This window comes from Laetiporus sulphureus, assembly GCF_001632365.1.
Source record: "Laetiporus sulphureus 93-53 unplaced genomic scaffold LAESUscaffold_4, whole genome shotgun sequence".
Taxonomy (NCBI): Eukaryota; Fungi; Basidiomycota; class Agaricomycetes; order Polyporales; family Laetiporaceae; genus Laetiporus; species Laetiporus sulphureus.
Window position 1 is genome coordinate 262,178 of NW_024468513.1, and position 24,585 is coordinate 286,762.

General features: G+C 52.5%; 12 protein-coding genes across 12 annotated transcripts; 4 read left to right on the forward strand and 8 right to left on the reverse strand.

Moving 5' to 3' along the window:
* The first annotated feature begins 87 nt into the window (after positions 1-87).
* Positions 88-3,335, forward strand: LAESUDRAFT_343961 (dihydroxy-acid dehydratase). Its single transcript, XM_040902096.1, has 24 exons — positions 88-172; positions 233-311; positions 362-386; positions 438-481; positions 540-567; positions 616-638; positions 702-781; positions 838-863; positions 917-929; positions 982-1,021; positions 1,072-1,080; positions 1,132-1,166; positions 1,222-1,391; positions 1,446-1,539; positions 1,608-1,687; positions 1,743-1,812; positions 1,872-1,944; positions 1,997-2,097; positions 2,156-2,363; positions 2,421-2,507; positions 2,562-2,584; positions 2,633-2,735; positions 2,794-2,896; positions 2,957-3,335. The coding sequence occupies exons 1-24, from the start codon at positions 153-155 to the stop codon at positions 3,190-3,192; spliced, it is 1,770 nt and encodes a 589-aa protein (XP_040768407.1). The 5' UTR covers positions 88-152; the 3' UTR covers positions 3,193-3,335.
* Positions 3,336-3,477: 142 nt separating this feature from the next.
* Positions 3,478-4,065, reverse strand: LAESUDRAFT_644145 (uncharacterized protein; the record flags this gene model as incomplete). The annotated part of the gene is made up of 2 exons (XM_040903833.1): positions 3,478-3,937; positions 3,998-4,065. 2 exons carry the CDS (start codon positions 4,063-4,065, stop codon positions 3,478-3,480), a joined length of 528 nt encoding a protein of 175 aa, XP_040768408.1.
* Positions 3,965-5,012, reverse strand: LAESUDRAFT_344201 (uncharacterized protein). The gene is made up of 2 exons (XM_040902097.1): positions 4,138-5,012; positions 3,965-4,081 (listed from the first exon to the last, which is right to left on the reverse strand). Exon 1 carries the CDS (start codon positions 4,872-4,874, stop codon positions 4,374-4,376), a length of 501 nt encoding a protein of 166 aa, XP_040768409.1. The 5' UTR covers positions 4,875-5,012; the 3' UTR covers positions 3,965-4,081; positions 4,138-4,373.
* Positions 5,013-5,990: 978 nt separating this feature from the next.
* On the forward strand, positions 5,991-7,107 carry LAESUDRAFT_721030 (TRAP-like protein; the record flags this gene model as incomplete). Its single annotated transcript, XM_040907941.1, has 6 exons — positions 5,991-6,280; positions 6,337-6,375; positions 6,435-6,615; positions 6,668-6,778; positions 6,836-6,941; positions 7,001-7,107. Coding segments are annotated over exons 1-5 (677 nt in total), but the record flags the coding sequence as incomplete, so codon positions are not given.
* Positions 7,108-7,320: 213 nt separating this feature from the next.
* On the forward strand, positions 7,321-9,042 carry LAESUDRAFT_692923 (uncharacterized protein; the record flags this gene model as incomplete). The annotated part of the gene is made up of 5 exons (XM_040906141.1): positions 7,321-7,569; positions 7,635-7,787; positions 7,841-8,186; positions 8,463-8,773; positions 8,828-9,042. The coding sequence occupies 5 exons, from the start codon at positions 7,321-7,323 to the stop codon at positions 8,879-8,881; spliced, it is 1,113 nt and encodes a 370-aa protein (XP_040768411.1). The 3' UTR covers positions 8,882-9,042.
* A 360-nt stretch (positions 9,043-9,402) lies between these two features.
* On the reverse strand, positions 9,403-13,575 carry LAESUDRAFT_692924 (uncharacterized protein). Its single transcript, XM_040906142.1, has 8 exons — positions 13,250-13,575; positions 12,970-13,188; positions 12,706-12,908; positions 12,549-12,649; positions 11,261-12,489; positions 9,819-11,206; positions 9,721-9,762; positions 9,403-9,667 (listed from the first exon to the last, which is right to left on the reverse strand). Exons 1-8 carry the CDS (start codon positions 13,486-13,488, stop codon positions 9,576-9,578), a joined length of 3,513 nt encoding a protein of 1,170 aa, XP_040768412.1. The 5' UTR covers positions 13,489-13,575; the 3' UTR covers positions 9,403-9,575.
* A 1,554-nt stretch (positions 13,576-15,129) lies between these two features.
* LAESUDRAFT_644343 (HIT-like protein) lies at positions 15,130-16,466 on the reverse strand (the record flags this gene model as incomplete). The annotated part of the gene is made up of 6 exons (XM_040903850.1): positions 15,130-15,587; positions 15,652-15,765; positions 15,819-15,926; positions 15,997-16,045; positions 16,109-16,285; positions 16,347-16,466. The coding sequence occupies 6 exons, from the start codon at positions 16,464-16,466 to the stop codon at positions 15,130-15,132; spliced, it is 1,026 nt and encodes a 341-aa protein (XP_040768413.1).
* A 610-nt stretch (positions 16,467-17,076) lies between these two features.
* LAESUDRAFT_643259 (uncharacterized protein) lies at positions 17,077-17,732 on the reverse strand (the record flags this gene model as incomplete). The annotated part of the gene is given in 4 exon segments (XM_040903773.1): positions 17,077-17,193; positions 17,252-17,453; positions 17,523-17,651; positions 17,671-17,732. The coding sequence occupies 4 exon segments, from the start codon at positions 17,730-17,732 to the stop codon at positions 17,077-17,079; spliced, it is 510 nt and encodes a 169-aa protein (XP_040768414.1).
* LAESUDRAFT_692928 (uncharacterized protein) lies at positions 17,522-18,008 on the reverse strand (the record flags this gene model as incomplete). Its single annotated transcript, XM_040906143.1, has 1 exon — positions 17,522-18,008. A coding segment is annotated over one exon (289 nt), but the record flags the coding sequence as incomplete, so codon positions are not given.
* Positions 18,009-18,548: 540 nt separating this feature from the next.
* On the reverse strand, positions 18,549-19,481 carry LAESUDRAFT_344351 (uncharacterized protein). The gene is made up of 3 exons (XM_040902099.1): positions 19,294-19,481; positions 18,728-19,247; positions 18,549-18,654 (listed from the first exon to the last, which is right to left on the reverse strand). The coding sequence occupies exons 2-3, from the start codon at positions 19,064-19,066 to the stop codon at positions 18,583-18,585; spliced, it is 411 nt and encodes a 136-aa protein (XP_040768416.1). The 5' UTR covers positions 19,067-19,247; positions 19,294-19,481; the 3' UTR covers positions 18,549-18,582.
* LAESUDRAFT_344342 (uncharacterized protein) lies at positions 19,181-20,636 on the reverse strand. Its single transcript, XM_040902098.1, has 6 exons — positions 20,518-20,636; positions 20,070-20,454; positions 19,900-20,013; positions 19,686-19,848; positions 19,612-19,620; positions 19,181-19,546 (listed from the first exon to the last, which is right to left on the reverse strand). Exons 1-6 carry the CDS (start codon positions 20,537-20,539, stop codon positions 19,295-19,297), a joined length of 945 nt encoding a protein of 314 aa, XP_040768417.1. The 5' UTR covers positions 20,540-20,636; the 3' UTR covers positions 19,181-19,294.
* A 480-nt stretch (positions 20,637-21,116) lies between these two features.
* On the forward strand, positions 21,117-24,490 carry LAESUDRAFT_734491 (uncharacterized protein; the record flags this gene model as incomplete). The annotated part of the gene is made up of 12 exons (XM_040910517.1): positions 21,117-21,354; positions 21,415-21,501; positions 21,568-21,721; positions 21,782-21,993; positions 22,047-22,297; positions 22,386-22,616; positions 22,674-23,172; positions 23,223-23,372; positions 23,435-24,108; positions 24,160-24,243; positions 24,297-24,315; positions 24,378-24,490. The coding sequence occupies 12 exons, from the start codon at positions 21,117-21,119 to the stop codon at positions 24,488-24,490; spliced, it is 2,712 nt and encodes a 903-aa protein (XP_040768418.1).
* Positions 24,491-24,585: the final 95 nt, after the last annotated feature.

Consider the following 24,585-nt stretch of genomic DNA (forward strand, 5'->3'; position numbering starts at 1 on the left):
TCCCCGGTCCGCGATCGTGCAGGCCTGGGTGCTTCCCTCCGGCCTCTTTCGCAAAAAATATCCTCGTATTTAGCGGATGAACGTCATGCGTGTGCTTGTATTCCCCAGATCGTCTTTCTTTCTTTCTTCTATCTTCCCTGAGCTGAGCAGCCATGTCCGAAGGCGTTGAGATGTGAGTGCAGCGAAGGATGAGTGTGGTCGTGAGTCTGATTGGGTTGAACGAATCACTCAGCCATACTGTGCCTAAGGCGTCGACCACGCCCAGCAATGTGAAGCTGAACAAATGGTCCAGTATCATCACGCAGGACAAGGTCTGTCTTTGAGATGAACTCGCGTCTTTAACGTACTGAGGTCGGCGCAGGCACGAGGAGGTGCCCAGGCGATGTGTAGGTTTCTGTAAATATACAGGAGATGAAGGTCATTGATGAAATTGCAAGTATACGCCGTGGGCCTGACCGAAGAGGACATGAATAAGCCTCAGGTGGGGATCACGCGCTACTGTACATTCTTTGGACGAGTGCTCATTAGTTCATGCCTAGATTGGTATCTCTCCTGTCTGGTGGGAAGGTGCGTTTGCCCAAGTTGTATAGGACGCGGTTGCTGAGCTGAAGATAGGCAACCCGTGCAATTTCCACCTCGTAAGCTTGGCAATAAAGATGTACACTTGGATGTTCTGCTCATGATTATACGCGCGTGTATAGCTGGACCTTGCGGTCAAGGTCAAAGAGGGATGCAAGCAGGAGGGCCTTGTTGGGCTTACGTTCAACACTATCGGTGTCAGGTATGGCATCCTGCAAGTGTGGACTACAAAAATAGGATTATTGAGATGTGTTGTAGCGATGCTATTACCATGGGTACTGATGGTAAGTCATTATAGACGTTCTCTGCGAGCATACATTAAGATTGCTTCGTTCAGGCATGAGATACTCGTACGTTACGTCAATATTGTATCTGAACAATGTGAACACAACCATTCTGCAGGCTCCCGAGTCGTGACTTGATCGCCGACTCAATCGAGGCCGTACGTCGATTTTAATTGTCGGCATACTACTGTGCTCATTATTCGGACAGGTCACAATGGTGCATACATCCTCCCCGATACTCTTCTAGCAAGCTAAACCAGCATCCTAGGCACAATATTATGACGGAAACATCTCCATCCCGGGGTTAGTTTAAAAGTGCACGATGCGCGAGCGTCCGACTGATCCGATTCAATGACAGCTGCGACAAGAACATGCCTGGGACAGTTATGGCTGCTGCCCGCCACAACCGGCCCACCATCATTGTCTACGGAGGCACGATCCAGCATGGTGTGCGCAATGTTGACTGTCCCGCTCTTGGTGTCAAGAAGGGCGACGACATGAACGTCTCCGACGCCTTCGAGTCCTACGGTATGTTGCCGTCAACCGTACGCATGTCATTCTGAACTAGCATCGGTACTGCAGGCGCCTACGTTGTCGGCAAGATCTCGGACGAGGAACGATTTGACGTCGTGCGCCATTCCTGCCCAGGCCCTGGCGCATGTGGAGGCATGTTCACGTACGTTAATTCCCGTGCGGCTTTTCTCGCCAATCATTCGGTGTAGCATTGTTCTGAGGCATCTACAGGGCAAATACGATGTCGAGTGCGCTGGAGGTGCTCGGCATGTCGTTGCCTTATTCATCCAGCACGCCGGCGACATTTGCGGGTTGGTAGCATGTCATGTGTGTGAACCGATGGACCGCTGACTTTGGCGTGAACAGAGAAGATGCAGGAATGCGTAAAGGCGGGGAAGTACATGAAGAGGTTGCTTGAATTAGATTTGAAGCCGAGGTATGCATGTGGTTTGCAGAAATGAGGCTGTTCTGACGTGGTCCCGATCATATTATTAGGGATATCCTAACGCGCCAGTCTTTTTTAAATGCAATCACCATCGTAAATGTTCTGGGAGGCTCAACCAACTCGGTCTGTACGTTATATTGACACGTTATATCATGGCCTTACCTCTCCCCTGCAGGTGCTCCATTTCCTTGCGATGGCGCGTTCTGCCGACGTCGACCTCACTATCGACGACTTCGTAACTGTCGCGGCCAGGACGCCGTACCTTTGTGACCTCAAGTGCGTCTCTGCTTCCTTCCGTTCCCGCACTGCATTGACGTTCATATCCGTTGTGCAGGCCCTCGGGCAAGTATCTGATGGAGAACCTGCACAAAGTCGGCGGCATCCCCGCGCTGCTCAAGTATCTTATCAAAAACACTGATCTCATCGATGGGAGCGCGTTGACCGTCACAGGGAAGACGCTGGCGGAGAACGTCGAGGACGTCCCGGACCTCGAGTTCGACAACCAAGATGTGGTTCGCCCGTTGAGCAACCCGATTAAGAAGGTACGAGATGAGATGATGGTCTTCGTATGATCCGTGCTGATGACTAATGCTGGGTAGACTGGCCACTTGACGATCCTTCGCGGCAATCTCGCACCTAATACTGCGGTTGCGAAGCTGACTGGCAAGGAGGGATTGCGTTTCGAGGTGCGATGATCCGGATTCTTGTGATGCGCGAGGCTGATCATCGCGTACATATAGGGTGTCGCGAAATGCTTCGACTCGTATGTTTCATTTCTCAGTCGTTTAGTGACGCCACTAACAGATGATAGACTCGACAAGTTCTACCCCGCCTTAGAAGCCGGAGAGATTACCCCGGGCACGGTGCTGATCTTCCGTTACCAGGGCCCAAAGGGTGCGCCAGGAATGCCAGAGGCGCGTCGCACCGCATCCCATGAAACGATGTCTCAAACTAATCGTTGATATCGTGCAGATGCTTGGCCCGACTGGTGCTCTGATGGGAGCAGGTCTGGGCGGCAAGACAGCCCTCATCACAGATGGCCGTTTCTCCGGCGCCTCGCGAGGGTTCATCATCGGTTAGCATACCAGCTCTTTCGCGCAATCAATGATCCCATGCTTAGCGGTGCTGTGCGCAGGCCATGTCGTACCCGAGGCACAGCTCGGTGGACCCATCGCTCTCGTGAAGGACGGCGACAAGATCATCATTGATGCTGATACGCGGACGATCAACTGGCTCGTCGACGAGGAGGAGCAGGCGCGCCGTAAGAAGGAGTGGGAGGCTGTCCCGCACAAGTTGCGCGTGAGTAGGGGCGTGCTGTACCGCTATGCGCGTGACGTCGCCCCCGCGAACCTGGGCGCGTACACTGACTGAAGTAATTGAGGGCTCGAAGTCGAGGGAGATTGTCCACAGCGCGCAATGTGATGCTACAAAGAAGCGTATTCGTGTATATGTCCATAGAGTACAACAAGGGAATCTCAACGGAACGTGAGTGGTATCGTGAGGGTTGCTAGGTAGTAGTGGTTCAGAAGACCGTGATAATGCACTGTGAGATACAAAGGATGTTCAAAAAAAACCCCTTAGCTTAATGTCATTAGCAAGGTGTGATGGGCCTGATGGTGAGCGTCGACATCAGCCGCTGGAGGGGCCAGTGCTGCGTCATGGAGCGAAAGGATGAACTGGTGGGCCACGAGCGATCGGTGAGGGCTCATCTGCCATCGTCTGCATCTGCGGAGCAGAAACAATACGCAGCTCAGTGCTGTTCAATGCTTCGCTGACCTCCATTGCCTTCTGCTTGCGCGTCTTCTCCGTCTGCGCGAACGGGACGGTCTTTACATGTCGCGGGGCGCCATCGGCGTCTGCCTTCGGGTCGTCGAATATAACACGCTCCCCAGGGGCACACTTGCCCTCAATAATGGCGGGATCGGGCGGGATGATGTACACCTCAGGCTTGGGAGGGAGAATGTCGAGCTCGCGATGATTTCGCAGGCCTGCGGAGCGCACGGCTTGGTGGCCGCGCCAGCGGCGATAGAAGTGGAGGAGGAGGCCGACGATCCACATGAGCCCGATGATCCCGCCGGTGACGGTCCCGGATATCATGGGAGTGAGGGCACGGTGGCTGCGGTGCGTCTAGTGTCAAGGAGGGCGGCCGGTGGTAATATGCTAGTAGGATGCTCACCCATGAAGCTCTGCTTGCTCTGACTGCTTAGGTGTCTCTGCGTCGACGACTATGGAGACAGCGGGCATGATGACGTTCGGGCTGCTTAACGTCCGGGCAGGATTAGTCATGAGAGTGAGACAGTAAAGACCTACACTTACCACTTCCTCGACTCCAAGGGCGCTCCCGAGATCGTTCTGTCTTGCGACGGGCGACAACGATGTTATTGTCGCTGTCGAGGTTATGGACAATGGAAAGGCGCGCGACTTGTGGATGCAATCGATGAACGCAGGTAGCATGGAGGAATTCATTGATGATGGCCTGCGCGCCGTTTTGGGCTGCAGCTTGGCAGAGCTTGGCCGACGTACTGCCACGTGCGCACACCAAGAATGCATTTTTAACGATTAAAGATGCGGACTGCTTCCGTCCCAGCATACGACGAAATACCGACGGCTTGCGACACTGACCGACAGCTTGCGACGCCGAGCGACAGCTTGCGACAAGGAGCGATAGCTTGCGACAGTGCGAGCGCTGCAGTGCGACGCGGACCTTTAATTGGTGGCTGACACGCAGCCACGTACTCATGGCGGCCGATCTCTCGTGCTGCACAGGCTCCTAGACCGTTGGGCTTCAAAAATATACCCATTCCAGCGTACGACGAATTACCGACAGCTTGCGACACTGTCCGACACCGAGCGACAAGGAGCGATAGCTTGCGACAGTGCGAGCGCTGCCGCACGCGACGCGGACCTCGACGGTGGCGGACTCGGCTCTTTTGCTCGGACGACGGCAGAACTTGCGCTCTGATACCCTGCTGTAGCTCCTCGTTGTCTAGATCAATGAAGACGTGGCTTGCACGGCTAGCTAGGCCGACCAATTGTATTGGCCTCGGTTGCATAGGCCAGCCGTTGCTCAAACTTAAATCTCATTTGACGACATTCGGATGTCAATCAACGGCCTCCAGGATCTACCTGCTTGCTCAACGCCGCAGACCGCAAAATGCTAGTCTGTGATTGAGCGCGTATCCGTGCCGTAGCACCACGGTGTATGGGGACAACGGTACTGTATCGTCATATCATCTTGCTCGTCGATAGTCTTGCTCGTTCTCCCTTTCCGCGTAAACGGCGTCTCGACGAATGATATCTAGCATTGTTGCTATTCGTTCAAATGCCGAATGGCGGGATATTCTGAAGTACGCGCAATTCCTTCAGACTGGTATCTCCCGCCAACGCAGCCGATACTCAACGAATTACATGGCATGGCACCACCGTCAAACATAGCTGTGAATGCTCTACCTTTCTACGCAGCAGAAGTGCCGCTGGTATTGCTGTCTTAGGATTACCTCATCGCGCCCTGGCTATCACATCGGATCCGTCTTGTGGCCAAATGCAGAGGATATCCTATACATTAACTAGAGGTGCTCTTGTTCACTCATCAGTATCACATCGCTGTGTATCCGAACTTCCATCGGCTTCACGATAACCCCAAGTGTGAAGACGCTGTACTATACTGCTATCCGAATTCCTTTGGATGCATATTCGCTCTGTACTGCCGTCTGCGTTATGACTTGTTGTGTCCATACTCTGTTGTTGCATTCTCGGCAAAACTGGATCGTTGGCATGGCTCAGGAGGTTCTGTCGCTTGCAATCTAACCTGTTGCGGAGAAGCTGATGAGAGGCTGATGCATCAGTGCGTTGGCAGTTCCACCATCATCTTCGACAGTGATTGATGCTGTGCTTGATTATCGCTAAACAATTGCTGGCCGCTACCATCAACGGCGGTGAATAGTGCTTTCCTGCACCGGCTTTCGCTCTTATTACCTGAAAGAAGGTCATGATCATTTCGATCACTGATCCGACACAGGTCGGTGCTGGCGCTAGTACTTAGTATTTCAAGGTGGCGGGTTTCACGGATGCCCTGATCATCACATCCAGAACATCGGCAGCTTGGTCACTGTTAAATACAGCGAACGCTTCTCGTGAAACCTACCACTCCATACCACTCCACGTATCAACAATCTCCCACTCAGCGCTCACGCCTCGCACTATGTCCTACGCTCCTGGCTATCCTCAGGCCCCTATGCACCACTCTAACAACTCCGGCTCCTTTCAGCCCCCGCCGCCGCAGGCAGGTCCGAGCACTGGCAGTCCAAAGATCACTGGTGCATTCGAGGGGGTGCAGTACAAAATCGACCATCGTGATGGGAACACCATGCTCTACATGATGCTACAACCTGGCTATGAGGTGCTTGGCAAGCCCGGCACTATGGTGTCTATGGACGCTACAGTGCAGATCAAGGGAAAGGTAGGCACTCCTTCCTCTCGTGCATTTTTGCGGTATGTCTGACTGATGCCGACTAGATGAACTTCAGTTGGAAGAAGCTGCTGACTGGAGGAGAGGTGAGAAACACGTCCACCACAAGACTCTATCGTTGCTGACAACCTCATGGCTTATCAAGCTGTCATTCGCCCACTTCTTTGGCCCAGGAGAGGTCGTGATGGCGCCAGAAACATGGGGCGATGTCGCAGAGATTCAATTGGACGGCAGCACACCATGGTTCTTCGGGAAGCACGCTTTCCTTGCGGCGACGACAGGCGTGCAAATGACCACGAAAGCACAGAGTTTCGGAAAGATGCTATGTATGTCTCCCTTTAACTGTGGCTCGTATAGCTGCTGACACATATACTGCAGTCTCAGGACACGGCCTCTTCACCGGTCAGGCTACCGGTGTAGGTATGCTGTTCGTGCACGGGATGGGCGCGATCATTACCCGTCGGCTGCAACCCGGCGAGCAATGGGTCGGTAAGTGACCTTAGTACTATGTATGCGGTGCTTAGAGCTCAAGAAGACTACGTTCAGTCAACAATGACCATCTCGTGGCGTGGAACTGCCAATACAACATTGAAAAAATCCAAGCGGGAGGAATCATCTCTACAATACAGACTGACGATGCCGCTGTCTGCAGGTGTGTCTCATGCTAGGCATCTTGTACTCTGAACTGAAGTAATTGATCATCTTGTGCAGGTTCACGGGGCCGGGGGTCGTCTACATTCAGTCGAGGAGCCCGGAGAACTTGATCCGTTGGATTTCAGAGAGATTGCCGAGCAGCAATTAAACATCCGAACCCGCAGGGTGCTCTTCTCATTGTGTTATAGTATCGATACCTATCTCTCGGTTGTACAGAATGCTTTATAATTTATAAGGTCATTGTTCCACGATGCTGAGCGCGTCCAGACGCGATCATGTGACCGCGTCATCGCGGCGTCTAGTATTTGCTATGAAACAATTGTCAATTGCTCTTGGTCAATTGCTCTTGGTCCCTTCACTCTGTAACTCGACTCAAAATGTCGCGTTCAACTACAGCAACTACGACTTATACCCTTGTCAAATACTCGCGCTCCTATGGACAGCATAATGCAAGCGGCGAAAACAATGAACAAGAGTGGCAGCATTTCACGAATCCGGTCATTCATCTCGTCGTAGATGTGAAGAAAACCTCCAAGGGAGACTTGGAGTCATTCCGTACTCGAATTTTATGGTCATTAGGCTCCGGAAATGATTCTATGGACATTGACCAACGCGAAATTGTCTTCGTGCGTACGACCTTCCAATCAAACATGATTAGTCGTCACATTACCTCGCCTATGAACGAACACAGGAGGATCTGGACCTGTTGACTTTCTCTCTTCCGGCCTCTTTGCAACAGCGCCAAATTACTCCGCAAGGCCTTCCTCTCAAAGCAGTTTATCGTGATGCGGTAATAGGCATTCGTTATCTTCACCCGCGCCACATCCCTTCTGGTGGAACACCGGTGCGCATACATGCAGCTGTTTTTGTAAGAAGAGTGCATAAATGGAGTTATAGAGCTATCGACGCTTTCAAGTTACGTTTCAAGCTGCATCCGAAGCATCCGCCTTCATCGACTCTATCAAATATATATGTCCCTGTAAGGCGAATCCCGTACCGGCTCCTGCACGTCTCATGGCTAGAACCGCTACTACGACGCAAGCAGGCTCCGCTATTCGGCCTCAGCCAGCTTCAGGACTTTTGACACTCCCCGCTCCGTCGACCACTCCGAGCTCTATGCGTATACAGCCACCGGCCACACAGGTAGAAACGTTCAACAAGCCTGGTCTGATGTCTGCCAATGTCTCTGAGTACCCCCATCCTCAGTTCCTCCCCTCTGCTACTGCGCTACCCTTGGATCATCGTCCATCGCTTGGCGACCGATTCACGAGCGCTCCCTATACTGACGTTGGTTCTACTGTCCCATACGGGGCGATCACGCAGCAATTTCAGTACACAACACCGGCTAGCTGCCTTCCTCCAGTACACCGGACAAGCGTAGGAGACTACAATATCACTACTGGAAAAGTCGACTTCCCGGCCGTACAATCGTCTGACGACATCCGACCTTCTTCTGCCGTCATTGCATCCTCCGCAATGGCCGACTGCTCGATTTATGCTCAATCCGGATCATCACAAGCGACCAGTGACCCAACATACTCTACGGCACGTCTCGCTGCTGCCCCATCTTCTGCTGTGGCTCCCGCAATAAATGTTGTACTGGACCGTAATTCTCCGATGGCACCCCCTTCTCTTTCTTCGAATGTTATGCCGCCTTCGACGCCAGTCACAGACTCACAAGCGGCGACCGCAACAAACGTGCAACAGCATGGTCTGTCTCAAGACCTTGTGACGGCTCTTCAGGAAACTGCACCGCTCTATGATCTACCTCGGGCTGACTTGGAGGCACTGGTTGCTAGAGTGGTGTGCGAGGATGGGTTCGCACAACTAGTAAGTCGTCCAAACTCCATCTTGACAGATGGATGACTCTCGTCCTTCACTCAGCTTGAGAACATTGATTGCATGTGGAGGGTCAAAGGTTTTTTAGGGCGCTTCTGACTGTCGCAGCGGCCCCAAGCGGTACTAAGACATTCTACGATACGCGATCGGTCATATATTGGAATTCTTGTCGACGGAGTGACCCGCAGTGTCACGGTAGTAGGGAATAGCAACGACGTACATTTTAACGCAGGCGATGCTGTCTGATATATAACAAATAGCTTTCTATCCAAAGTCAATAGTCATCATGAGCCTCTTCTTCCGGCCTGGACGCAATTAGGCGAGACAGGGCACCTTGGACTTCTCTTTGAAAGCTATGGTGGATCACAAAAGGCGCAGTACATCATGGCAGCTTAGGTGTCGGCCCATTTGTCAACTTCACGCGCCAACAGTTTGGTAATTATGCTCTGCGCTGTGCCCTGCAATGCCCGCTAACATTCTTCTTTCGTGTCCGCAGCGCGGTCTGTACCGCCGACATATGGCAATCGCAGCAAAGACTTGCTCTTGCATTGATGTTCAAAAAGCGGCCGTCACAGGCGCGTCGTAACTTCATATTGAGCTGAATAAACAACGCAGTAGCGTTCCATCGTCAATAAATAGATCAATTCGATCGGTCCGAATGCTGGTGTCTACAGGGTACAGGCAATTTCTACAGAGGACAAATTATTGTATCAACGAATACGGGATATGCGGTTTGAGAACAGACAGACAGCGTTTATGGCAGACGATCGAACAAAACTGAGTTACCGCACGTTTACACCTTTAATCCAGCCTTGAATGTGAGAACAGCCCTCGTCGCGTGAAAAGCCACACGCATGAAATGGAAAAACGCCCACACCACACCGACTACAGAGATGCCTGTCAGCCGCGATACATGTCATTAAAATCGATACACTTACTCATGAGAATGGGAATCCAGAACAGTACAAGCATACGATCATCTACAACGGCTGTTCGTTTAGCATGAGAAAACGTACATGGCACGGAACGGACTCACGTTTCTTCTGCTGCTTCCGAGCTTTGTGCGCCGGCCTGTACCCGTATGATTGTACCTGTTGCTCAGGCACTGGAACAGTTTCGTGGACTAAATGTCGAGAGACACCTTTGTCAGGATGTCTAACGGCACTGGACGAGGCGATAGGTTCCGTGGCCTTCAACGAAGGTTGGACATCAATCCCGTCGGAGCTTCTAGGAGAATACGCAGGGGGTGCGTCGGATTCTTCAGATGCTCTCGGCGTAAGAGCAACTTGCGTCATCCACTTCTCACAGAACGCTCTCCAGTCCTGGATAGTCGACATTGCCAGTCGCGGTTGAGCCTGAGCATTCTTGTCGTCTTCTACAGACTCTTTCTCGCCTGCGCGCTTGTCACCCCAGAGAGCAGACAGGGCGGGAATAGGAATAAAGACGGGGAAGACGGCCGGCATCTGTGGAAGTGCGTTCCAAACTGGGATACCAGGCAGGTTGGGAAGGTGAGGCAAAGGCAGATTGGGCATGTTGGAGATCATGTCCTGTGGATGTTGCCACTGCGCCAATGTGCGAGAAAGCGTCTCCATAAACGAAGCCACTTGCTTCTCATCTGGAAGGCCGGCCTCGAGCGCCTTCTTCTCCGACGAGCGGGGAGACTGCCGTTGCTTGCTGTCCACCTCGGCGAGACGGTGAGACGAGCGGCGTCTCCGCATAGGTAACTTGCGGCCAAGGCGACGCTTAGACAATGACTTGCTTTCCACGTCTGACTCAGACTCTTCTTCCACGTCTCCCCAGGCTGCCTCCTCTTCGTCCTGGTTTATGAGACGATCGTCTCCATCACAACGATCAGCATCCAAGGATGCGAATTCGAAAAAGCCGGCAGGTGCAGCCTCAACTGGCGTCTTGCCCAACGCGTTTACGACATCCAGCGCCGCCCCGGCGTCCACCAACACCTTTGCGCATTCCACGGACTGCACGATGGCCGCGCAAAACAAGGCAGTGCAGCCGTTCTTGTCGCGCGCGTCAATGTCGATATCGTGATCTATCAACGACCTCATCAAGGCCGGGAACTTCGCCATCGTCGCCAAGTGCAAGAGCGTCTGGCCGCTTGAGGTCTGATGGGAGATGGCAGAGTAATCCAGATTTGGCACTTCGTCCATCGCCAAGTCAAGGATGGAGAGGAAGTCCAATAGAATACTTTCAAAATCGCCGTTGCTAGTGCGACTGAGCAGCAGGTGGCGAAGATCAAGTGGTACATCAACTGCATTCGCGAGTTGGTTGGAACTGTTCCCGCTGGTGGGAGTTCCGCTGCTCGAGCCTTCAGTATCAGTGTTCCCGACGATGCGCATAGCAACATTTCTAGCGTCCTCGATCTTCCCTGTCATCTTCAATCCGACAACTTGAAGAGCAAGCTCCATCCTGCGCGTATCACTCATTAGCGACTTCATTAACAAGGGATAGTGAATGACGTACAATGCCCTGTCGGTCTCGTCATGGTACGTGAACAAGCACGGCGGAATACCGTCTTCACCCTTCTGCATACCTTCGAACCACACGGTGACCACGCCCGGCGTGGCCCGAGGTGGTAGCATACACACCAACGTGTTCTCGCTCCAGCGTTGTGTCGAGCTTGCAGCTGTACCTCCGAAGACGCAATTCAATTGCATCGACGGGTGAAAGTTGGCACCTAGCACAGTCACCTCGATACCTCCATACGTAGGTCCAGACGCCGGTATCAAGCGGTGGATTCTAGGAGCAGGAAGATTCGAGATAGGAGGCGGAGGGTTCTGATCGAAGAGCATGAGCGAGGCAACCTGAGATGGCACATTCAACGTTTGAGCAGGGTCCAAAGTCAGTGATGCAGCTGATGGAGATGAGCTAGGGCCGAATGGAACAGCCAGTTGCTGGAAAGATGAAAGCGTGTCCGCGTCGAATTGCTGGGTCATAACAATATCGGGGTCAAATATAGGAGAATGGACGCCAATGGGGGACGAAAAATCGAACGCGGACGCAAGACTGTCGGAAGTCTCTTGAACGCTGGTAGAATCAAGCATATGAGGCGTCTCGGGCTCAACCGTGAACGGCGACATCGGGCTCTGCATGATACTCTGCAGAGGCGATGAAGCTCGGGTCGCAGCAGCAGAGGTAACATACGACGGCGAGTCCAGGCTAGCAGTGCTGCCTCTTCGCACAGCTCTGCCGAAGCTCCGCTGCACGTCGTAGGGTTTCGTCCGTTTCTTCGTCCGTTCCAAACCCGTTTCAACGCGCGGTTTCTTGCGTTTCATGGACTGACCAGTCTCTGAGGAGTCTCCGAGGGGCCATTCAGGGCTTTGCTGCACATCTCCAACACCTGCAGCCTGCGCGAGTCTCTGCGCACTAGCACCAGTGGTCTTGTGATCGTCAGTTATCATGATTGGTCTGCTGATTCCTGTACCAACTACACGGCCCGAGTGGTCGAGCATTGTGAAGTGGACATTGAATCCAATCTTCTCTCTATGATGTCGGCAATAGCAGGTAATGCGAAGTGGGAGTACGACTGAACCATAGGAGAAGTCGAGAACCTCAGGACAGTTGAACTGAACGATATTGGACTTGTCTTCATGCTTTCCCCGGCCGGGAATAACGGGAGCCTCGTCCTGAGACTCTGTATCAGAACGAGCTGGTCTGACACGTGCGGCGATCTTCCTGGCGACCCGCTTGGCCTAGAGACATTGTGATTAGTTGGTGTTTAACCGAGAAAGAAACGCCTGTTCGCACTAACTTCTCTGGTCTGGCAACTAGAACAGCATGTCACTCGCGTATGAGGAGCTGAGGAACACGTCACTTCCGCAGTGAGGAACAACGTGTCTTCCGGAGGAGCGTCTGACGGTAAGGGGAGGTTCAAACATGATCCGCAAGGGCAAATATGGGTGACTCACCAACTTTGCCCTCCTTACGCGTTCTCTTTTTGGTTGATGTTCCTCTTGGCAGTCTAAGCCACCTCCAGGTCCCCACTCGATCGTATTTCAGGGGCTCCCCAGTAGAAGAACTCGCGTGGGCTAGATCGACGGTCAGGCGGACTTGCGTCTCCACTCTGGATTTGGTGCCACCCTCGGGGATGCTCGGGATCATGATAGGCAGACTATATGCGGGAAGATCGATATTCAGTACGCCGTAATTGATGGCAGCAAATGGCAACATACTTGTAGCAAAGTTGTTTCGGAGGGTATACAATGCGCTGCGACGTGAGAACGGGGTCTGGGCGTGGCTGAGAAAGTGGTGGGGGAACGGGCTGTGTATCGTTGATCGAATTGTGAGGCACCACGAATACGTTGGCTGTTTCATTCCCATGTGGAACAGCCAGCTTGGACAGAATCCGAGGATCTAACACAAGACTGCCGTCCAGTCCAGGTGGGCTTGCACTGTGTGATACAAGGTAGATGAGACGCGTCTGTCAAGATATTGGCGACAGCTGAAACATACTCCTGAAATGCACCGTTTTGCAGTAGATCCTCCAGCTCGAATAACGGTGGCTGTTCCACCTTACTCGCGTCAGATAGCCGCGCTTCGTCGTCTACGAGATATCCCGAAGGGGAGATAGACTTGCACCACGTCGATAGATCGTCCTGGTTAAACACGGTGTCAGGGCTGTCTGTCGACTCTGGTGTCGCCGGCGAGGGAGACGGCGAGCGTGAACAGGCAGTGGTGGACGAGGAGGACATGACGGTGGGAGGAACAGAGTAGCGCAGTTTACTCCAGGCAGATGCCTGCCTTGTTGCTTACGTCAGCGGATTGACGCCTGACCGGGGGGAGGAAAGCCATCGGCTCACCTCTCCCGGGACTCCTATTATATCGCGAATGTCCGTCTTCCTTCCGCTAATCCATCTCAGGGTAGGCCACATCGCAGCCGCTCGCCGTCGCGGTACAGTTCTCCAAATGGCTTCTCTGCCCTGTCATCCCCGCTTTTGAATCCGTGCGCGGTAGATCATCCTCAGGACAGAACGCTTCACACGCTCCGTGTTCTCTGCCTGAACAGCGATCATGATAATGTAGCGCGGTGTCTAGCTCGAATCAACTCTATGCATTATTTGGAGAGCTTTCAACCGCGCTCTGAGGACCCTGTGACGCCAAATGGAGGTGGCGTCTGGACCAGCCCCGGGAGTCTACTGCACATCCCCGGACGTAAGTGACTGTTGATACGATGCGGAAGATGATACTGAAGAAGCTCTATGACCGAGCGTGTAACATCTGGCGTTTGCCGCTAAGTCCTCAATGGCTCATTCCCACACTCGTTTGCTTACGGTAGTTCTTGACACCAGCCAGAGAGACGTGATGCCTACCGAACGCGATGTTCTGCAGTTCTTGCATCGGATAGTCGCCCCCTTATCATGGAGTAGTGTCGGCCGCGGATCAGACCTCTCTGGTTTTTGACAGGCAAGACATGAAGCCCTCGTCTGTCATCTGCTGAAGCTACTTCGTGAACTCAAGTGTTTGTTAATATTGCATTGCCGGAGAGGTCGGGCCTGTAAGATTGATCCCCAGATAGCTCCGTATACTTACCACATCACCAATAAGCAGGTCAGAGTAAGCAGTCCGAGCTTATTGACCATTGACGACGGCCAGACCGTGCGTTACTTGGACATGTCAGTTTGTCCCAAACACAGCAGCATAACGCATCTCGATCCTGTCAAATCGTTATGAAGTAAGGGTCTTCCTCTCCCAATATATATACCTAAACGACAGCTATATGAAATTTAGCCCAGGTACCGATAGAGCATCCGGCGACTAGTCAGAGCGCATCGAGTGGATCCGTTCATACGTTGTCTCCGCATCGAGAAGGGAATGCTCTGTCTCCGGTGACATAACAAGTATCGCAGCAGAGCTATGTGAAAGCGATGAATGCTACCCCAGACCTGCGATAACGCTTAGGTCTCGTAGGGCATCTCGTTCTCTGCAATCTACCTGAGTTCTGCTACCGAGATGGCCTCAAATGGTACCAGCTGCTACGTTTTCTGTGTGCAGAAAGAAGAATCCTGCGAAATGGATATGCATTCGATCTCCGTTTATCAAGCTCAATGTATGCATGGGTTAGTGGCTATCCTTAGTACGTGCTGGCACATTAGCTCAAGCTCTCGGCCATCACTATATTAACGACGCAGAAAGTACTTCCTAAGCCATTTCATCTTTGGCCATATGCATCGCCGTGCAGCGCGTAGAGCGTGCTGCACTTCGCCTAGTGGTGGATGCACCTCGACTGATGACGAATCCTCAACTAAAAGTGAGCTTCCATGTCTCCCGGACCCCTACACGCCATACAAACGTACCAGTGCCCGTTTCACCTTCGCCTCTCCGTCCAAACATTCTCATGGACTCGCCTGCTCGCCATCGTGCAAGCCCCCTAGATCATCCGGGTGCTCGCTAGCCAAGATGTCATGCACGCTCTCCAAGCCCACACCCCGCAGGATCTTCCCGACCCCCTCGCCTTTGACCGCCTCGAGCTCGCGCTCGCTCTTCACGAGCAGGCAACCTGCGAACCCAAGCGCATTCACGCTCAGCGGCTCGCCTGTCTCGCTCAGCACGTGGTTCTCCTTCTTTCGCGGGATAACATGCATATGTTCGAGCGTGAGCACGAAGTTGTACGACGGCGTGCCAGACGGGTACTCCGGGTCGTGCCGCACGGTGGCCACGGTGAGGTCGAGCAGCGAGAGGAATGCGTCTGCGAGCGTGCGCTCGAGCACGTCGTACGTTCCCATCGCCAGACTCGGAGGTAGCCGTCGGACGTGGTTCGCATATGGTAGTGACTCGAGGGCGAATGGTCGATCTGGGGATACAATGCAATGTTGCTGATCAGCTGGATGTCTGCTTGATATCCCCGTAGTCCTTACCGGGATAATCGATCTTCGTGGCTCTTGCCAGACGCTCGATTGGAGGGCCGTCGTCCTCAAGGGGTAGTAGCTGTACGTGTTTATGCGGCTGACTAGCTCCGCTCAGGTCACCACCTACGCGATGCCACTCGTCAGGTATGCCCCCTCGAAGAGTAGAGAGAGCGTACAATTGTAGAATGCAAAGAAACGCCTTCCTGCTCTTTGGGCAGCTAGTAGAAGCATGTACACTTGCACGAGATCAGGAGGGAGCAGCGGTTTCGTCTGTGGCTGGTATTCTATGACGCACGCAAGCGGTCCATCTTCAACACCATCTTCACAACGTCTCATGGCGAAACAATCACGCACCTTTTGTCACCATGAGAAAATGATGTGGCACGATTGAGTATTTGTTGAACTGCCATCACGACAATACGCGTGTTCAATCTCCCCATCAACTTCACGAGTCCTCGATACGAACCAAAATGACATATTCCGCATCCTCCTGCTCGTCTCGCAGCTCGCCCAGGTACAGATTCGGCACGTATGGGGGCGCAAAGGGATCGGACTTCTTGGGCTGCACCTCCACCGCCGTAGAGAAATCAAGCATGGGCAGCTGCGGCTTTTTCTGCAAAGCTGGACACAGCCTGATTTCGAACTATATCGTCATACATGGTAGTATCGTCAGTTCATAGTGTAGCGATGACATAGATGCTTACCTCTACATTATGTTCGACATATCTGTGCACGGTGGAGGGAAAGAACAGCACGTCCCCGGCTTCGAGTGCCCTTTGAAAGCTGTCCGGAAGTGTGTTGATGATTTCGAGAGCCTGACGCATCCGTGTCGAGTTTGCAATGGTAGAGAATGTACTGTAGAGCCTGGTGCAAATCGCTGTCCTCGAGCTCAACTTGGGAGGCCTGCGGGCCGCGAAATCTTTAGACAGAGTCGCAGTTTGAGCGAAGCGGACTTGCGTTTGACAGAATGCGAGACGCGACGATGCAAACTTTGGCGACACTAAGGATCTGCTGCAGAAAACACCGAAGCACGAAGCCATTCCAAAGAACACATGGCCATGGCGTTTCAATTTGAGGAGCACGGGGCTTCGAGCTGTTTTCGCGCGATCATCGACACCGATCGTTCCTAGGTATATGCTACACGGTTCCTATTGAAGCGAAATTCGAGACATCTCTTAATTTCTACCAGAGAGTACAGGTGCGAGATACAGCAGAGCGCGCATAGAAAACACGTCGAGTACTAAAACAGAACAGAAGTTCGAAGTCGGTCACAAGCGAGAAAAAACAGTTCCGGCCACAGGCCAGATCACCGCGTGCAGGTAGGTCGAGGACCAATAAAGAGTGACAAAAAGAATGGAGCGTGAAATGAATGTAGTCTGCGAGAAGATGAAGCCAGCCCGTACTCCGGGAAGTCCGTCCTTGAGGAAGCAAGCGTTAGGCAGCTCCGCCTCTTCCTCTATTGTTTTTCGCCTCTTCCATCGTCTCTCCAAGTGATATAGCGCGCCCATAACCTATGGCTGCAACGAGAGAATAAAGAGCTGCATTCGTGCCCTAAGGAAACCATCCAGCTTAGATCTGACAATTGCAGGTTTTGACATCCTGAGCTCACCTGATAGAACAGGACAGCGAGGAAGGCTTGCAGGATCAACCATACAATGCGGAAGACAAAGCTCCGATGAATAGCAGTTCCCTTCAAAAAGGGCGCAGGGTATTCAAATGCGACCATCGCGAAGCCAGATGCCATGGACAATAGTTGGACGAGCGGGATCTTCACAATGATTGTAATGAAGAATGCAACTTTCGGAGAGGGCCTGAAGAGGTAAATGAGAACACCACTTAGAATGGTTCTTCACCTAATAGGCACAAGCCCTGCGACTCACTGAAGTCCTCCAGGGTCGCGTAGAGTACCGCCAATGAAGTCCCAAAAGAATTTGCGGAAATACATGCCCCAAAAGCTCGCCCAAATCAAGTCTTCAGAGCAGCATAGTTCTCTATTAAGTATGGAAGCCCTCGCGAGACGGCTCAGACTCACAAAGGCTAGCGGAAACAGCGACATAGCGAGACCACTCGTGCCAGATCAGGTTGCCCATGTTGCGCAAATCACGGAACTTGAAGAACGTTGACGGACAAAGAGGCAGAGAAATGAGGCGGTATACCGAGGGCTGTCCTTCCGGCAGAAAACAGTGGAAGTGCTTGCTTCAAGTGAGCAGAAGAACGAGACAAGAACCGGTGGTTCCAGCGAGCTCAGCTCGACCAACGAGAAAGAAAACGAAAGAAGGGGAAAAAGCAGAAGGCGGACGATGCACGGTGCTGTGAGGAAGGCATGACGGCGCGAATGAGGCCTTTTGAGAGGGCGATTGTGACAGTTACGGTTGCGACGACGACAATTAGCGCTGGAATATCTTGGGATGGTGATTGTCACATCCCAGCGTCTTCGATCGCGTCAACAATTGAAAGCAACCGCCAACTCGTCTTGACAGCCAAATAGTCTATTTCTAGGATCCAAGTGAACTTGGATCCTCGGCTGCTCGTAGCTCATCCAAACCATTCTTTGGGTCGTTCAAGGTTATCCCTTGCCAATCCTGTCGGTTAATTGTCGGCACCGATCCGAGAGATTTGGAATATTGTCGGACTCTAACCGCGCATAGCGCGGTATACAAATAAATGTACAAAAAAAAAATTGTTGTCGACACAGACCATCGAGGCGGCCTCATCGCAACAGCATGGGAATGAGCGAAGCGGCCTCGTGGTCTGCACGCTCTGACAGCCTGTTTCTGCGTACTCATGCAATCGGTCAGAGAAGCACTATAATTGTACGCCGACGACTTCCAATGAGACTTGCCCGAGGGTACATTATATGTGGCATTCGCACAGATCAAGCACAGCCAGCATTGGATTAATTGTTACAGGTTAAACTCGGACATGTGCCACACCAGATTGCTAGGCCTCAAAATAGTACCGCGTCACGCTCATAGCCAAACTAGGCGGTCGAGGAGGCCTAACAGGCGCGCCCTAGACAATTACGACATCTATAATCAGCACAGCTCCTCGCAAATGATGCAAACAATCACATAGAGAGACGCACCTTTGACGGACGTGATGGAGGACTCAGTACCACCTCCGACAGCCCACGCGCGACCTCATCAGCTACCATTGTCGACGAGTCCGACACGCTCCGCGTATGCGTGCTATCGCGAGAGGCGAGCATCAGCGTCGGCACAGGCGCAGACGTGTCCCACTTCGGCAGCGGAGGCTCGGTGTGTCGCAGGGTGGTCGACGACCGATACGATCCTTGCGACCACGTCGATTCGAACGTAGCGCCTGTCATCCGTTTCTCATGCTCGTCAAACTCCTTGTCCGCTACGTGTAAATCCTCATCTCCAATCTCGAATTGACGTGCAGCCTCCAAGTCAGGCTCTTGCATCGGCAGCACAGGCGATGGATTCTCGGAATGAGGACCGGACTGAGAATGATCACGATGCCGTTTGAGGAAGCAGAAGAAGAGGATAAGGAGGAGCAGCAAGAGACCGCAGAGTGTGCCCGTGACAATCCCAGCGACGGCCCCCTTCGATAATCGAGACGAGTCACTAAGGCGGGCCCCGACACTGTATTGCTGTCAGCATCACTAAAAAAAAGGGCATGTGTGATAACCTCACTTATCGGCCGCACTGTTCAACGAAGGATTCGTCATCCCTCCCACAACGGATGGAGCGCCGGTTGTCGAGCTGCCACTCGTGGCAGAACCTACAGAGGAACCAGATTCATGGGTTGCCGTGGCGGTCGAGTCGTTTGCAGCACTGTAGATACTAATGAAGTCGATGTCGACGTATTGCCCTGTACCGTTCGCTCCAAGACCAGTGATGACCAGCTTGTGGTCGCTTGAACTCAGATTCTGCGCGAAGTACTAGGAGTAGCCAATTTTACGTTAGACAGCCGGCATCGCTGGTAGGCACCCGGAGAAAGACCTACGAGTAATGTCTACGTGAGAGGTATCAAGGTATCAGTCTGTCTCGCAACCATCTAACAGGCTAAGGCGACCGTACCTGCGTGTGAAGAATTCGAACATCGCTTGCGTTGAATTCCTGCGAGATTACTCCATCCAGGCATACCGTGTAATTGGCGTGCAACGGCGAGACAGTCCCATAGACAGCAATGGCATCGCCGGAGAACGAGAGCGATGCTTGCGCGCCCGTAGTCTGAGAGTAACTGTAGCAACGTCAGGCCCATTCATGTCTGCTTCGTGCGAAAGACACATACTGCAGACTGTCATTATAAAACATCGAGCTACTATCCTGCTGCCAGTCCGATGCAGAGGGACTGTACTGCATCTGGCTGTTCGTGTCGTCAACTGTGATGTTCGTAAGGGAGGCTCTGTTAACAACTTCAGCATATGGCTCTATGCGTACAGAATGAAATGGTGTCGCTACCCTAATGTGCCCACATTCGTCTCGAAGATCGCATAATCAATGTCGATCGGCCCCGTTCCGTCACTCGTCAGCGTAACCGTATGTTGTCCCGTGTCGAGTCCAGAGACCCCGGCAAGAAGGCTTCGCAATTCGAGGTCTGGTGCGGTTGCATTCGCACGTAGAATCTGTGCGCCATCGACAGAGACCGCGTAAGAGCCGTAGGAAGGCCTGAAGCCGCCATAGAGCCACAGGCCAGTTCCATTGAACGTCAGCTCTGCGGCCGCACCTGCGATTGACGACGTATGCAGAGACGAGCGCGAGTAGAGCTTTGCAGCGAAATCATTCGCCGGAGTGTCATGCCATGCATTAGAAGGAGTGTAAGTTATGAGAGGAGAGCTGTCATCAACTGTTGAGCGCATATGTGCCCATCATCAGTGTATGTCAGGGTAACGATGCAGAATTGACTCACGTGTAACGTTAAATGCAGCCATCAAGACCGACTTAAGGGAGAAACGGTTGAATCAAAGACTCTGCCCAGCAGAGGGTTGAAGGCGAAGACGTCGTAAGCGGCCGAGCGGCGACCGCGGTCATGGATGGTCAGACACATCTTTATACATGCCCGGCGTTAGCTGCACAGCCGCTGTTGACCTCTCCTTGGGTATGTTTCATCTGCGCGTTCTGCTGAATGAAGCCGATGTTTGACATTTGTACAGCATTTGATTCGCATGAATATTGGCTCGACATGGGCCTCTTCTGCCTGGAAGGCACTCCGTACAAGGAAGGAGTCGGTGGTCGTTGCAAGACGTCCTACGGAGACATTCTGAGGACTTGGACGCGTCAAATCGCGTTCGAAACACGATGATGGGGACGGTGATGGGCCAAAAATTGCATCGGTTAAGAATCAAATCTTGATGCAGAACGGGTACGCGTACACGTGACTCGTGCTTTGTCCAGGATCGCCCTGCCTACTCCGAGTCGCTCTCTTGCTTCCGTTCATCATTCTGTGACCCTCTACCTCTGCGATAAAGTTGTACAAGCACGGCACGCCGGCTGCAGCCGAAGAAGAAGATGGCTCCCCCATCCGGACGACTTGCCAAAGCCCCTGTGTCTACATCGCGAGACCTCGTACCGGTCGGCAAAAGGGATGTCATCGCGAAAAATCCTACACGAAGGGATGAGAACGGAAACAAGCCATTGACTGCGAAAGCACTCGTCTTGCGTAACGGAAAATATGGTGCCCGCGGTACGGGAGAACTTGTGGCCGTGGGCAAAATGAGCGGAAGGGAGAAACTCGAGCTTCTGGCTGGTGGGGTAGTGCCTTTGTAGTTGCTATGCTGCAGACTTACTCTTCCGATTTATATCGTAGAGGATGCAATTGAGCAGTCGAAGAAAGCTTTAGGGACGCCTTTCAGACTCGAAGAATGTGCGAAGATCGCAGATTCTATGCTGGCGGGTAAGTCCGACCACATTGCGCAATTTATTGTGGTATCTGATACTATCCCTGCGCGAATGAATACAGCGAGCTTGGATGAGATCAGCGATTTGCAGGATCCAGACTTATTCCAGGCAAAAATTGAAGCCGAAGTCAGAGCCCGTACGCCCCACAACCTCAGCGGAAATGCTGTTGATCCCTTCCGCAACGCTAGCAATGTCTCCTCAATTGTTGCAGCCAGGTATAGTGTTATCTAACACCGAAGTAGTGGCCGAACATTTTACACGACGTGCCTCGGCAGAATACACAATGCGTATATGATGGCGTCCGCCTGGAGGATCATTGGGGACACCTTGCGCGATCTAGCGGAAGCAGGAGTTGAGGATAGCTTGATCAAGAGCCAACTCAAGAAGGATGCCAATTTGAGAGACAAGTACCTCGTGTTGTATGACATTGTGAACGTTGTGGCACAAGCGGGACAGGCCAAATTTGCTCTTCTAGCAACGACTGCTCGTGGGTTTCTCGCACCCTCTACTTCCTCAGCCGCTCACTTCAACTGTTAATAGCTCATTATCACCAGTATTTCAAGCGCATTGAAGAGGATGACTTGGACGAACCGGAGTACGTCTTCGACTGGAGTGCACTCAAAGATGTTCACAAGTCATTTATCGACTCCATCATCGTGGAACTCTGTCTCCCTCAATCCTCAATGCCAAAGCAGATATTATATCAGATTCTGCATGACGCTATCGCGGAGACTCCCCGAGATGCGAAACGGTTTCCACAGGCGCTCTGGGATGCAGTGGGTGATCTTTCGGTAGGTTCGACGTTCTTTCGCGGCCCACAGCAAGATGGAGGGCTTCGTGCAGCTCGCTTATGTTCTTTGGTGATGCAACGTTTCCTAGGTAGTCGTGCAATTGCAAGAATACTTGGAGAGTCCCTTGCTGGGACCCGACGGTGAAGCCTGGAAGAAGTTGCCGCGGCAAATGCCCGAGGACTACGAGGACTGGGTTGACGGCCAGGTCTTCTCTGGGAGAGCATCTAAGATGTGTGCGAACTTCAAAGACACCATATACCCGCTATCTGTGACAAAGAAATCACACGTCTTGCAGCACATGTGGAAGTCCATAAACTTGGTAAATTTGACAGCCCGTTTGCAGTGATCTCGCTTAGCTGAGATCAAATTGCCTTAGAATTATAAGGCAGAATGTGGTCAAGATATAGATACCCTATGGCACTTGGACGACCTCAAGGATAGGACCCCGCAGTGGCACGCCATCTACGTGCCTCGCGATACTGCAGGGTTTGACCACGACTCGGACGACGACCGCGGACCTCTGGTGCGTTCGGGCAAACCTGGTGGCAAACGCAAGGCTCCCCTTGCGATCACGAACGGAGATGGTGACGAGAGCGCGGGTTCGATGCCGTCACTGCAGTCCGTATCAGATTCTTCCGACGAAGTTGATTTTGATGAAAGCGATTCGTATGACGAGGATGAAGAGGATGAAGATGACGGCGAGAGTGGTTACGATACTGATGAGGAGGATGCGCTTCGTGAAATGCTTCGAGAGGCTATGGACACTGCCATAGCCAATGAATACCTTGACCATAGGAATGCAGCACCAGATGCCGACATCTTGGCTGAAGAACGGAAAGGCAATCCTTTCCTCAAGTTGCTGGGTTCTTTGAGAGGTGAACTTGATCTCAGTCTGTTCGTCTCAGTCTGCTTAATTTTGGTCTAGGGCGTATGTTCTCTTCTAACCCCACTCTGAAGACCACCGATCGCACAACACCAAGGCATGCATTCGCGGCCACAGCGCCTGCCGCTCCGCCTCCGCCAGGCGCTCCTGATGTTGCTTCTACGGAAAAGCCTGCACCTTCTACGACCACTGGTGAGTCTTGCCATCACTCCTCTTTAACGTTCTCCCCGTTGCGGAGCTAACATTCTAGGCAGGTTCCCAAAGTCGCAAGGCTACTGTAGAGACCGTAGAAGATGAGGAAGAGGTTGCTGCTGCCAAGAATAAGAAAAAGAAGAAGTCAAAGAAGAAGAAGAAACCCTCGACGGCTTCTGAGCCTGCAACTCCAGATTTGCAGCAAGGAACGAGTATGCCTCAAGCGCCGACTACCCCGGCTATCCACGCTGCATCAGAGGGACAAGCAGCTGGTGTCAGACCATCTGCTCCGTCGGCTCAAACGAAAAATGGTGTGCCCGCAACGCCGTCGACAGCGAACGCGTCAAAGCCTGTGCGCCAGGCATCTGTGAACAGTTCGACGGCGACTTTAACGAACATGTCGACGACGTCGCTGCCCTTGCAACAAACACAGTCTGCACAGTCTGCCCGTAAGTACTTGCAGACGGAAGGTTTGAACAATAGCAAGACCAAGATCAAATCAAGGCCGGATTATGCAAACCTTGTCCCCATCCCAGAAAAAAAGAAGGGACTATTCAATCGCTTCGGGAAGAAGGATAAGACGGAAGAAGATACCGTCTCTTCGAAGCAAGGGAGCAAATTCAGCTTCTTCCATAAGCTGTCATCGAAGGCCAAGGTCCACATGCATCAGCTACTCAATACTTCGGAGGATGAGAAGAGAGGCCTTGCTCCTATGAAATGGGAGAACTTCTTGAAGGTCAGCGCATGAATTGTGGCCCAGTTCCAGTTGTGATTGACAGCTGTGAAGGTGATGCGTGAGATGGGCTTCACATATGATCCAAGTACCGCTGGCTCCTCTGTCAGGTTTGATCCACCGGATCCGCGCGATACGGTGAGCACATTCCTCAATTTCTGCCTGTCGTGAAGCTGAGTCCATTAATTCAGCCGATTACATTCCACAAACGTGAGTACATTAAGCGTTTTCGATAATTTAAGCGATGCTGACACCACATCGTTTGTTTGCAGCCCATCCTGACCCAACGCTCCAGCCTGTGAAGTTGAAGGAGTATAGTAAGAGACTGAAACGGTGCTACGGGTGGTCAGAGGAGGACTTTTATAAGGCTGCCACTGCCGCTTGACATACCCCGCGCGAAATTGCCCATGAGATGGAATGTGCCCATTTAAGTTATGATCCCTGCCCACCACCTATGATTATGTTGCTTCTTCGTTGCTT

Bases quoted from the DNA above. Each gene is read 5' to 3' on its own strand.
- LAESUDRAFT_343961 (XM_040902096.1), top strand. From the start codon at position 153: ATGTCCGAAGGCGTTGAGAT. The intron at 173-232 runs GTGAGTGCAGCG...CGAATCACTCAG, and splicing joins ATGTCCGAAGGCGTTGAGAT to CCATACTGTGCCTAAGGCGT. The intron at 782-837 runs GTATGGCATCCT...GATGTGTTGTAG, and splicing joins TTCAACACTATCGGTGTCAG to CGATGCTATTACCATGGGTA.
- LAESUDRAFT_344201 (XM_040902097.1), bottom strand. From the start codon at position 4,874: ATGCAACCGAGGCCAATACAATTGGTCGGCCTAGCTAGCCGTGCAAGC.
- LAESUDRAFT_692924 (XM_040906142.1), bottom strand. From the start codon at position 13,488: ATGTCCTCCTCGTCCACCACTGCCTGTTCACGCTCGCCGTCTCCCTCG. The intron at 11,207-11,260 runs GTACGTCATTCA...TGATACGCGCAG, and splicing joins GACGAGACCGACAGGGCATT to GATGGAGCTTGCTCTTCAAG. The intron at 9,763-9,818 runs GTGAGTCCGTTC...CAGCCGTTGTAG, and splicing joins TCGGAAGCAGCAGAAGAAAC to ATGATCGTATGCTTGTACTG.
- LAESUDRAFT_344351 (XM_040902099.1), bottom strand. From the start codon at position 19,066: ATGCAAGAGCCTGACTTGGAGGCTGCACGTCAATTCGAGATTGGAGAT. The intron at 18,655-18,727 runs GTGCGTCTCTCT...GTAATTGTCTAG, and splicing joins CTCCATCACGTCCGTCAAAG to GGCGCGCCTGTTAGGCCTCC.
- LAESUDRAFT_344342 (XM_040902098.1), bottom strand. From the start codon at position 20,539: ATGGCTGCATTTAACGTTACAC. The intron at 20,455-20,517 runs GTGAGTCAATTC...TGCGCTCAACAG, and splicing joins GGCTGCATTTAACGTTACAC to TTGATGACAGCTCTCCTCTC. The intron at 19,849-19,899 runs GTATGTGTCTTT...ACGTTGCTACAG, and splicing joins TTTTATAATGACAGTCTGCA to TTACTCTCAGACTACGGGCG.